Genomic DNA, 11,826 nt, shown 5'->3' with positions numbered 1-11,826 from the left:
GGCCTGCTCTGATGGCACATGACTAGCAGTATATGTAGTGAGTATTGCCACTGCTACAGTCTGCCCAAAAGCGTTAGCGATTTGAAAGGCTGTGACGACATTCAAAAGATTGCACCGTTCCCTCCAAGCTGTGGTATTCGGCTCATCTTCCGATTAACCGTGATGCTTTAGTCATTTTTTTTTTCCTTAACCAATCCTGCCAGGATAAGGTCTCGCCTTCTCTACTCCGCAACGCAACCTGACGCCTTTTGGAACATGAGTTTCCACTGTTTCTGCGATGGAGTGCGTTGGCCGCGCGCCATTACCAAACGTGAACTGGGCACAGCGGATGGAAGCAGCGGCGCGTCAACTGGCCCGCAAGTTCCCGGCCCTTCCAGAGACATCTTCTGCATGGCTGACCTGGAGCAAGTGCTCTGTGCGACGATATACGCGTGTCCTTCTGACAGCCTTTTCTCGGAGGTGCACCGCCTGCTGTGCTTGCCGAAAATCTTGGGCCTGCCGTCGGGACCGGCATTCCAAGGTATGATGCACTGAAGCATATTTCTCTTTAGCACCGTGTTGCTACCACAGCGTTTGCTATTTTCTGCATTAAATGTGCTTGCTCGGCCGGCTAAGTAAAAAGTATTATCATAAAAATTAGCGCCGCCCGTTTATGCACGTTCGCGTAAATCAGCATGAATATACCTCCAGCAGTGGCATGAAATGGGATTAACCTGGCTTAACTGGTGACTAACCACTAATTAACGGCGACGTCATGTAAGTCTATCCATGCCATTGGCTCGGTGACCGGCTTCGAGGGGGATTCACCGCTGCGTAGTTCTGTGTCCGACTACATCAATAGTGCGGGAGTGTCTTTTTTGGGCAAGTTTATTCAGCCTCGAATAACATTTTTTTTTTCGCGCGAGATCTAGCTTGAAACATTGTTCTTTTGAGATTGCCAAGGTTATTGCCACAGGGAGATTGTATCGCGCTTTTTATGTATGTATGTATGTATGTATGTATGTATGTATGTATGTATGTATGTATGTATGTATGTATGTATGTATGTATGTATGTATGTATGTATTAATACTGTGGCTGGCAGGGTGGATGCAGACAGAAATAAAGAACGAAGTTTGGTTTGGTTTGGTTTGTGGGGTTTAACGTCCCAAAGCGACTCAGGCTGTGAGAGACGCCGTAGTGGAGGACTCCGGAAATTTAGACCACCTGGGGTTCTTTAACGTGCACTGACATCGCACAGCACACGGGCGCCTTGCTTTTCGCCTCCATCGGAAAGCGGCCGCCGAGGCCGGGATTCGATCCCGCGTCCTTGGGAACAGTAGTCGAGCGCCGTAACCACTGCACCACCCCGGCGGGGTAAAAAACGAAGTATACAGAATGTAGTGGTGCATAAGGGAAGACGCATGAGGTCACTCGCTTCGTGCAAACGCAATCATCAGCTGAAATGCGACGCAACGCGAAAGAACAACCATGACAAAAAACAGAAATGCAATAAGATCAATCGCTGCATAAAAACAAATGGGATTCAAATAATCACAGTGAATCTTGGGTTACAATGTCGTTAGTTAGATTATTCCATTCATTGATATACTTCCTCCTGGGCGATGAAAGGAATGAATTTATTTCGTACAGTCGTTCAGGCAAGGATGACAAATCACTCCAGGAATTTGTATCTACATCCTCTTGTCATCAGTTGTAAAACGACTGGGTATTATCTAAAAAATGTGTCCTTCAGAATACTGCTAGCATGTTTTCAATTGTAGTATTTGGCCTCTGTAGTAAAGAAAAAAAATGTACGCAGACCCAGTCGACAACGTGATGTCTGTACAGCTGTATGGTACACTGCACTCGGGATGGTGACTTGGAATCCATTCAGAGTTGATATCCTCATATCCCCCCTTTCATGGGATAGCTGCGGAGTTGGCAACTGAACACTCGGGTAGCAATCTATAGCACCTGCATGAATCTAATCCATATATAGCCTGGCAACTCCCAGGGTCGTTCGATGTATTGCCGTTTTATACTTCTGTGACTAATATACAGGTCTGTGATTCTACTTGCAAAGTTTTAGTGCCTAGTGCGCGGCGCATATTACAAGAAACGGGGTAGAAATCGGAACCGAGAAGCTCCTCCCACCGAAGGGAGAATATTTTTTGCAGATCCTCGATGCGCAATCACGTGACACATGAGTGACGTGTTTTTTTTTTTTTTTTTTTTTTTTTTTTTTTTAGAGAGGCGCGATGCGGAGGGTATAGAGTGAGCGCCGGTTCTGTGCGTCCGCAATCTTTTGCTTTCGTCCTTTTTCTTCCCGTGATTTGGTGGGGTCACTGGGCTGTTTGGTATTCGAGGCGACGCAGTGACTCGGAGTCGTGAGTCCGCTTCGTCGCAACGCGCTGCGGGTATTGTGGGTTTGCTTTCCTCATTGTAATAAAAACTTGAAGGGTACTGACCGTATGCAGGGCCGCACATATATTGAGTAGCTGAGCATGAGTTATTTGCACACGCGCGCCCACACGCATGCAGGGATGATGGCCCCTCAGACGATGAAATCGTCACTGGCTCTCAATTTCATTGTTCCCAGAAAAAAACAAAACTATGGATTCCATTCAAGCCAGAGCGCTGCCCCTGGGATTTGCAGCATAAAGCAAGATTAAGGAGCTCTTATTTGACATTTCTTTTTGATATATATATATCCCAGTCGGAAAAAACTACAGAAAAGTTTCTGATGTTACGACAGAATTTCTGTGCGGTTTTTGGCGGGAAACCTGTTGTGACAACAGAACATTCTGTCATAACATCAGAAATTTCTGTAGTTACAAAAAAGTGCTACAGAACTACAGACAACAGAAATATGCTACAGAAAAACTACAGAACTACAGAAAAATACTACAGAACTACTGAAAAATCTGATGGTTACGACAGAACTACAGGACTTTTTGTCGTATTTCTGACACAGTTCTGTAGTTTTTTCGACTGATGCAAGCGAAAATCAGTTAGGTGTTCATTTTTCTGAGTTCACCTTGTACCTTGTTGCTCCCGAGAGTTACAGTGTGGCGCGCGACCGCAGGCTCGCAGGTGGCTCCTGAAGGCGGGCGACCGCGAACTGGGCCCACGAGGGAGGTGGTCCGGCGACAGCAGCAGGAGGCATGGCTGTGGACGATGACCACACACTGGCGACGGCCTCCCCTTGTTCGCCAACCGCCATCACCGTCCAAGGGTTGCGCCTTCTGCCGTGCCAATGGCGAGCGCCGCGAATTCTACATGGGCCACGGGCTGCGCGACAGGAGTACAGGGTTAGCGCCTCGCCTCAGACATGCATATGACAAGTGATGTTTGTTTATGTCTCGTAGTGTAGGGATCCAGAGCGTTCGGCCTCAAGTATTCATTATTAATATAAACAGCGTGAACACGAAGACAAGGGACAAGAAACACGAAAGCCACAGTACATGCGCTCAAGTAGTTTTACAAAGGTAGCGGTAACATGAAGGTTCCCCCATAATTAATGTCATTGCTGTCTCTGGTGGACGCAGTTAGTCTGAACGGAAAACTCAATAACGTAGCCGAAAAACAATAGTGTTGTTCATGCCTGTCCATTCAGAATATTGGGCACTGAGAATGCCCAGTCAGTGGTGGTGAGGGAGCCCGGCTCGCGCCGTCGGCTGCGGTTGCACGCCGTGCGGACCACGTGGTATGGTGACGTCACACCACGTGATACGCTGACGTCACGACAGAGGAGAGACGGGAACCGGCTCGCGCCGTCGGCTGCGGTTGCACGCTGTGAGGACCACGTGGTATAGCGCAGGTTTATATATAAAGGGGAGACGATTGCGCTCGCCAGTGCACTCCCCCTTCATCTTCCTAACAACCACCACCGCTCGCCTCCAGTAGACCCTCACAAAAGGTGGCGATGCCTCCAGGGAGTGCAGCCGAGCGGTGGAATGAAAAGCGAAGGCTGCGGCGTGCTGCAGAGAGCCCAGAAGAGCGTGAAGAACGTTTGGCCAAGGAGCGTGCTCGGCATGCGGCTCGGCGACAACGATTCTCCATTTAAGCCCGTTATACTAAGTGGCACGGGCAGAGGCTCTTTATTTTTATTTACTTTTCATGCCTCAACATAATATATGATACGAGCAACGTAAAAGCACGTGTAACCAAGGAAAGAAAAGTTTAGCCAAGTGTAACCATGGAAAGCCGAGTTTAGCAATCAATATGCTTCGCATCTGACCAGGCTTAACCAAGGTAAGCCTCAGCCATTTTTTTATTGTGAACCCTGGGCGAAATACATCCACGAATGCGGTGTTGCCTGTTCAAGAGTATCTATAGCTGCGGGCGGGGGCCTTGTAGTCGCAGATGCATATGAACAAGTTTCTTACCGAGCGGGAAACGGGAATTTATTAACGGGTGCTGTTCAACTACAGGCGTCTTCTTCTGAGTGGATTCATGAACTTTTTACTATTCACTCATTGGTCAGGTCATTTGTTTATGGAACGGTTACACCGCGTGAAAACAGAGACTTAAAGGTGCTTAACTTTGGAAGCTGCTCTGAACGTTAGGAAGGATGCCATTGAACTGGCGCTCTTTTATGGCTTCGCCAAAAATAAAAAAAAATAAAAAAAGGGAAAGAAATACAAGGGGAAGGTCTCCCATAAAGTGACACATCAAATGGTAAAAATAGTCCTTCGAAGCTCTCTCTCACCTACCATAAAATATCTACATGTAGGAAATGAATTGCCCCCTGTTAAAGTAAGAGGAAATTCAGTGCACTAGGAAGAGAGAGAATTACCTGTGTTGTTTAAATTATTGTTTCACAAACTTTGCCTTGTGGGTGAATAAACAATTATATTGTGTTAATGTCTATGTATCGCTTTCTATTGCTGTTCACGCTTAGATCTCAGATGTAGGGACTCGAGGGAGTCAGAAGAGAAGAGAGAGCACAAGCTGCGGAGTTCTGCTCAAAGACGGCCTTTTGAACTCGCACTTTTTCACCCATTAGTTTGCATCGTCGTGAAAGCGCACTGAGCTAACCAATACGCATTTATCTCTCGCCTTGCATGTTCCCTGTAGAGCAAGTTGGTCTACAGTGGACCATAGTCTTGCAACCCATTGGTATCGTACTGTACGAAGAGGTATGGTGTTGACGTCGCATTTACCGCCCCGCTCAAGATGAAGAGGATTTGCCCAGCTATTTAAAGGGAAAGAAAATCGAAGAAGCAAGAATGTGGGGCGAAACAGAGAGACCCATTTGTTGGATGCAAGACAGGTGTTGTGTACAGACTTCCACTCTCTTGTGGAGCCTGTTATATAGGACAAACATGACGATGTATTAATAAGAGACTACAGGAACACCGGAACAATTTGGAAAGTGGCAGGGACAAAACGTTTCTGGTCTCACATTGCTATTCATGTGAAACAATGAAGAAGGAGAAGAAGTGCACTCCTAAGTTTGACCAGGTTAGGATTTTGTATCGCCACAAAAAAAAGATGACGAGAGAGATAGTGGAATCATATTTTATCATGTTTTACTATATTATTATGGAATAAGTGTGTCAGCAAGACTTTTCTTGCTCTTTCAAGCAAAGAGGTGTCTTTTTTGAGTGACTCTTTATGGAGCAGGTGAACCCAGGGGTTGTTTCATGTGATTGTTTCGTTTTTTTTTTTTTTTTTTTCATGTTTGTGTTTATCTGCGCCTTGGAGTAAAGGGCTTAGGCATAGTTGTGAGTCAGCGCTTTTACTGTGGCTTTCTTTTATCTTGTCCTTTGTCTTCGTGTTCGCGCTGTTTAAATTAATAATGAATAAGTACCAATTCGCCCAACAAAGTTATCTTGGTAAGCTGTCGAGAGCCACATTTGAAGTTGACAGCGAGCGACTAGACAGGAGCCATGAATTTTCCTGTCCTAAAAACAACAACCCTAGTGCGAACATGGACCTCACGCGATCTGAAGCGCCCCAGCTGTCGAACGAACTTGATCATGCGCCGGTTAGCGCTGAGCGATGCGGCACACCGGCGGATAAGGGTAACTTGAGTGGCGAGCCTGCAGAGGATCTGCCTAGCTCGGGGGTTGGCGTGAGCGAGCCTTGTTCGGACGCCATTGGCAGTGAGTGAGTCATGCTCTGCTGGCCGCGATGCAGGCACGGCGCCGCACTCCGACGATGCCGGCACCATACTAGCTCCTGTTACCGGCAGCACGAAAGAGCCGGCACCAAAAGAAAGAAAGCAAAAATTCAAGTGCTGCCGCCGTAAAGAGCGGGAAGGCAGGGGTAGGAAAGAATGCTGTCATCGAAAGGTGAGGAAACGCAAACGATCTAAAAAGGAAAAGAAGCGGCGATCCCAGCGGCACAAATGCACACGTGCTGAGAAAATGTGCGATTGGTTCGCAAAACGTAAAGAACGAGACAGGTCGTTCAACAAAGCGAGTAACTTGTGCTCGTCTGTTCTTTCACGCACAAAGTGGAAAGAAAGGTCTCATGGACAGCCGAAGCTGTAGCAGAGGGAGGAGAGCCAAACCGCTCGAATACTGCTAGGCGTTCTGCCGCTTGCAGAAGAGAGCAGCACAGTGCGAGCTCGGATGCGTTGAGTCATGCATTCGAGATATAGCTTCCTTCGACGAGCGTTTCGTCGCTAACGGTAATGCTGTAGGCAGATCGGGGTAAAATTGAATGACCTGCTTGCTTCCTCAGTTGTGGTCTACGGTTCAAGTGATTTCAAGGGTACTCTTTTCTATTACTGATTATTAATTTTCCCTGCTATTGAATGTATCGCTAATGTGCAAAATTGTATGAACCTTGTGTACTGCATATTACACTTATCTCTTGTTCTAGTGGGAGCAAAAAGGGGACAACAATTTATATAGCTAATCGAATTTGAAATTTTGCCTCTGTGTGGTGTTTGACGGGTTACCGAAGGTACTTGCTTGTGTTGGGTGTTGTCTGTTGTCGGTCGGTTTAGCAATCCGCAGAACAGTCTACCGTTACCAGTGGCGAGTGGCAAGGGCATCGGAGCGACCCGAGCGAAGTTGGTCGACGTGCCCCAGCAACAAGGCTGTCGGCAGAGATCCTGGAACCCGAGACACGTGAGGTTACCTGGCGCCCGGGCACTGGACGTGAGCTTGGAGGAACCTGGCGAACGAGCGCGCCCGGCATCCGAGCCACATACGAGCAACTCGTCTTCCCGGCGCATTGTCTGATGGCAGGGGTGGTGTTGTGCCCGGCCAAAGCCGCCCAGAAATTCAGCTGGACGTCAAACTTCTCTGGCGAACACCTCTTTCACAAAATCCGGATACTGCTCGGCGAAGCACTGATGCATTGGGGGCGAACATTGCCAAGGGGAGAGAAGCGACGTGTTTCGACATGAGCGGAGCGACGAGACAGCTCGGCGCCGTGGCCCAGGCGGTGGACCCCTTCTCGCCCCGCGGCATATTTGAAGCAAGAGCGCTGCAAGCTCTCCCATTGGCCCGGCGAAAGTGCTGCCGTCGGATTCGTCCATTTGAGCGTCAACGGCTTCTCGATTTACGGAGTCTCAAGTGCTTCCGTTCGAGACTCCGAGTGTTAGTTTGTCACTAGCGTTCATCGGGAGCAGTTCGCCCCCTGAGAGAGCAGACGCGGCAGAACCTCTCTGGCCGTCGCTGCGCGAGAACAGTCGCGTATGACTATGTTAGCTTTCGGCCCCAGAGCCGATCTCGTTGTGTAAATGCCTGTAAATAGTGTATAAAGCTTTTTCTTCATCTCACCAGCGCCGACTCGGATTCATCGCTACCGCACAGGAAGCTGACAGCCCTCGTTCACGAAACGGGTGACGAGCGCCACGCAACCAACTCCTTGGCACAACCCGGTTGACGATGCTGATACGGTGTGATAACCCCACCGGCACAACAGGGCGCTTTCAGCATCGGCCCTCTTATTTGCATCGTACCCGCAAAGTCCAGAATCCGTCGAAACGCTTCTGTGGCCTTGGCCATGATTAGATGAAAGGATCGAGTTCAGTGGTCTCTAGTGCCAGAGAATGGTAGGCAGTGATGCCCAGGAAACTTTCCTAAATTTGTAGTGCAGGTTCGAATCTTTATACGCCACTCTTGAGATTGTTCCCCACGGATATGGCTAACCGCTTATCGAAAGGCCTTAATGTCGATAGCGGTGCTTTATGTTATTGCTCTCTGAAACTTCACAGTGCAGCCGTTACAGCGTCGATTGCGGGTTGAAGTTCACGCTTCTCAAACGCCGTTAAGACATACCGACATCTCGTGTTGTGTGTGTGGTTGGCCTGTGCAGGGGAACCTGGCGTGTCACCTGCCCAGTGCTGAGGAAATACAAGTGCCCCCGGTGTGGCTACCCGGGTGGAGACCAGGCGCACACGCTGCGTTATTGCCCTCTGAACCGAAAGGGCGGCTTCCGGCCTACAGTGTACAACACGCCACTGCTTTCCAATGGTCGCCGGCGCAGATTCACGGCCAATCGTGGAGACAGCCTGCGAAGGGACAAGATGCGGTGGAGGGCCTGCGCTCCACGGCTTGGTTCGACTTGGCCGCCGAAGGCGCAGAGTCACGCTACAGGCCCGTAAAATACGTGGCTTGGCTCTCGTGTCAAGCTTCAGTGAGCTTTGCTGGCCAATGTTTCGGGGCGCTATACACCCAACCTGAGGGAACTATAATGTTTTGGTTCGGATGTTTTGTTGGCGCAACTGAATGTTATGCTCAGCCATATCAGATATCTGAGTATAAGCACGACTGCGCGAGTAGCGTAGCGGGTGTATCACCGTCTAGTCTAATTCCTTAAAACTCTTTGATGTTAGGCCCGTCGTGATCCCAAACGAAAGAGGTCACGTTGGAGGCGATGACAATCTTCGCAGGTTAGTTGTTGGCGTGGAAGCAAGTTATTGGTGCTATGCGACATTGTTGTTACGGCTATAAAATTTTCCACCATATTTGTTTTACAATTAACTGAACCCGCATGCACTATGATATTTTAGATATGACAGGTATATGAAGTGATATTTTTGCGCATTTACGCCGCAGCTTTAGGTCTACTGATGCTTTTTATTTTGCTAAATGGCATGACGTTGTCTATTCTCATCTTGATTTGTGCCGCCAGTGGTGTAGAGAGCCTCAGCATCAAGAGGTGGTTCTTATTTTGAATTGCGGTTCGTGGACCAAAGACATCGTCGGCTGAAAAGAGTCAGCTCAGTCATCATATGTGTGTATGGTATTGTTTTCGCGCACAAGTGAATTGCTCAAGCACAGTCATTTATACAATATTCGCGGTATGCTGCAAAGACATGCAGGGTACAAAAGCTCTTTTTTATGGTTTGTATTATTTGCGAAGTTGTTGCGAAATAAAGTTTGTTCCAAGAAAAGAGAGAGCAGTATTCTTCATTTTCGAGGATCGGCAAATGGCCAGTTTTTCACGTACGTATAAAGCCTCATTGTGTCCGACGTGGCGCACGTAAGCGGAGTGGCGTAAGCACAGGCAGCCCTGTAGGCAGTGCTTCGAATAGTCTTAACACTTAGTTTCAATGTGCGCTCGGATCGGACCGAATGACGCTTCGAACAGAGCAACCACCTGCTCTCACTAAGAGTGGAAGACAGTGTGCATACCTTGCTTGAAAGAAGTCACATTGACGTCCGTGGGATGTCCTCGCTGTTCATCTCCTCCGTGTCGCAGTGTGTAGCCACTGGGCAGTATACTGCCGCTCGTGATGCGGTGACAGGACTGCGCACATCTCGTGCACTAAACCAAAAGGAAATAGTGCAGTCGCTGCCTTCTCCTATCTCACTGTTTGAACAAGGCAATATTTGAATGAAGGCTCACGGAGCTGTCCTTAGGGTTTCCCGCCGTTTCATTCAAAGGCGTCTGCATATATTAAAAAGCCTTTCTTGGCTCACGGTGAAAATATCGCATGCGCGAGATCTGTTCACGAGATCAGTCCCCAAAAAGTGGTTTTGTCTAGCGTTCATTCCGTCTCTGGCAAAGTACGGGGCGCGACCGACGAGCGACGCCGTACCGCCAATTCCGCACTTGCAGGAGCCATGCAACGAACGCGGACCAATTAACGCCACGCGACAGAAGCGACGGTGTACCGTCCAATCCCACACTTTCAGGAGCACTGCAAAGGACGCGTGCCAAAAAAAAAAAAAAATCTGCAGCACGACCCTCGCCTTGCTCGCGCACAAGTGAATTGCTCTAGCACAGTCATTTATATAATAAGGGGCGCGCTATTTATAGTGTGCAGCTTTAAAGCTCAGGCCTCAGGCTTTCGCATTTCTTCAGTGCAGTTTCTGTACTGCTCTCGGAAGTTTTTTTCTTGCATGATTTTGTTACCAAGCGAAGAGAGCCGCAAATGCAAGATTAAAGAAAATATTTCCTCCAACGTCGTCCTCACAAAATTACGCAGGCGCACAGATTTAAACATCTAAGTTCATAGATAGATGGATTTATTGAAAGGAAAAGGCAGAGAGGTCGGCCCGAATAATTCAAACCTGGCCTGCTACTCTGCACTGGGGAAGGGGAAGGAGAGAAGAAAGAAGGTCATGATGGGTGACGATGTGGGAGAAGGCATATGAAATATATATACAGACACAGCCGCTTGCTTTACAAGTGCGAATCAAGTCCGCTGGCGCTCAAATAACGGCAAAGAGCGCGCACTGCCTGGACGCCCTTCCCCTTGTCCTGCCAAGCGCCCAGCAGCAGTTCCTCCGACAGAGGCCTCTTGTCTAAACGCTTCAAGGAAGCAGCTAGCACATTTCTTTCGTTCGCATACTCTGGGCACACCAATAATACATGGTCCACAGTCTCTGGGATGCCACAAGTTGAACATTCCGGTGAGTCCATCTGTCCAATTAAATGTAAGTATAGTTCACATTTGCAAGCGGGTCAACGCGTCGCTCCAAGTGAAGGGAAGAGTAGCAGTGTACGGTAGAAAGTTAGTTTGCGGGGGTAATGAAGACGCCGCTTGCACAGGGCGGGGTTAACTGGAGGGAAATGGGTTAGGCCATTGCTCTATAGTGGGTGTAGTTAGCCTGCTGCAGATCATGATATGAGCGGAATATTTTGAAAGCAGTCAGCTAGTGATTACAGTAGCACAAGCGTAGTGTAAAGCACAACTAAAAGGGCCGCAAAAATTCGCAAATGATCAACGCATGCAACCAACTTCAACCGCAAAGAGTGCATTGCTCAGAAGTTTCGTTAGGACTTGTGAATTCCGGCTCATTGAAATTTTTTTCTTGTTTTCGTTTAACTCGTGTCACAATCATCATAAGCCTGACTATACCCACTGCAGGGCGAAGGCTTCTCCCATATTCCTCAAATTAGCCCGGTCCTGTGCAGCTGCATCCACTTGACCCCTGCGAACTTCTGAACTCCATCCGCCCACCTAACTTTCTGCCGCCCCCTGCTACGCTTTCCTTCCCTTAGAATCTAGTTTGTTACCGTAAGCGACCATCAGGTTATCCTCTGTTCGCACATGTCCTGTCCATGCCCATTTCTTCTTGATTTTAACTATAATGTCAGTAACTTGAGGTATTTCTCTGACCCATTCTGCACGCTTCCTATCTCTTAAAGTTACCCCTACCATTTTTCGTTCCATAGCCCTCTGCGTTGTCCTCAACTTAGGTAGAACACTCTCAGGACAGCCAGGGGAAAAGCTGTATAGACAACGTGAGAGTACACATATTCGCCTACTACTTACAGTGCTTCGCTACCTAACTGAAACTGCTGCTCCTTCCCGAGGCAGTTGACATTACCTTAGTTTTTTGCATATTGATTTTCAAGCCTACCTTTCTACTTTTCCTGTACAGGTCATTAATAATTCTTTGCAGTTCATCCCATGAGTTACTTAGC

At 48.2% G+C, this 11,826-nt stretch overlaps 1 protein-coding gene across 1 annotated transcript; it reads left to right on the top strand.

Annotated features, from left to right (window-relative positions):
* Positions 1–390: 390 nt before the first annotated feature.
* On the top strand, positions 391–8,579 carry LOC146185577 (uncharacterized). The gene is made up of 4 exons (XM_084607863.1): positions 391–520; positions 3,068–3,293; positions 6,676–6,693; positions 8,263–8,579. The coding sequence occupies exons 1-4, from the start codon at positions 391–393 to the stop codon at positions 8,549–8,551; spliced, it is 663 nt and encodes a 220-aa protein (XP_084463989.1). The 3' UTR covers positions 8,552–8,579.
* Positions 8,580–11,826: the final 3,247 nt, after the last annotated feature.

Source organism: Amblyomma maculatum, chromosome 6 (genome assembly GCF_055883805.1).
Source record: "Amblyomma maculatum isolate TAMU_Amacu chromosome 6, ASM5588380v1, whole genome shotgun sequence".
Classification (NCBI taxonomy): Eukaryota; Metazoa; Arthropoda; class Arachnida; order Ixodida; family Ixodidae; genus Amblyomma; species Amblyomma maculatum.
This window is presented reverse-complemented; position numbering and strand designations above follow the sequence as displayed.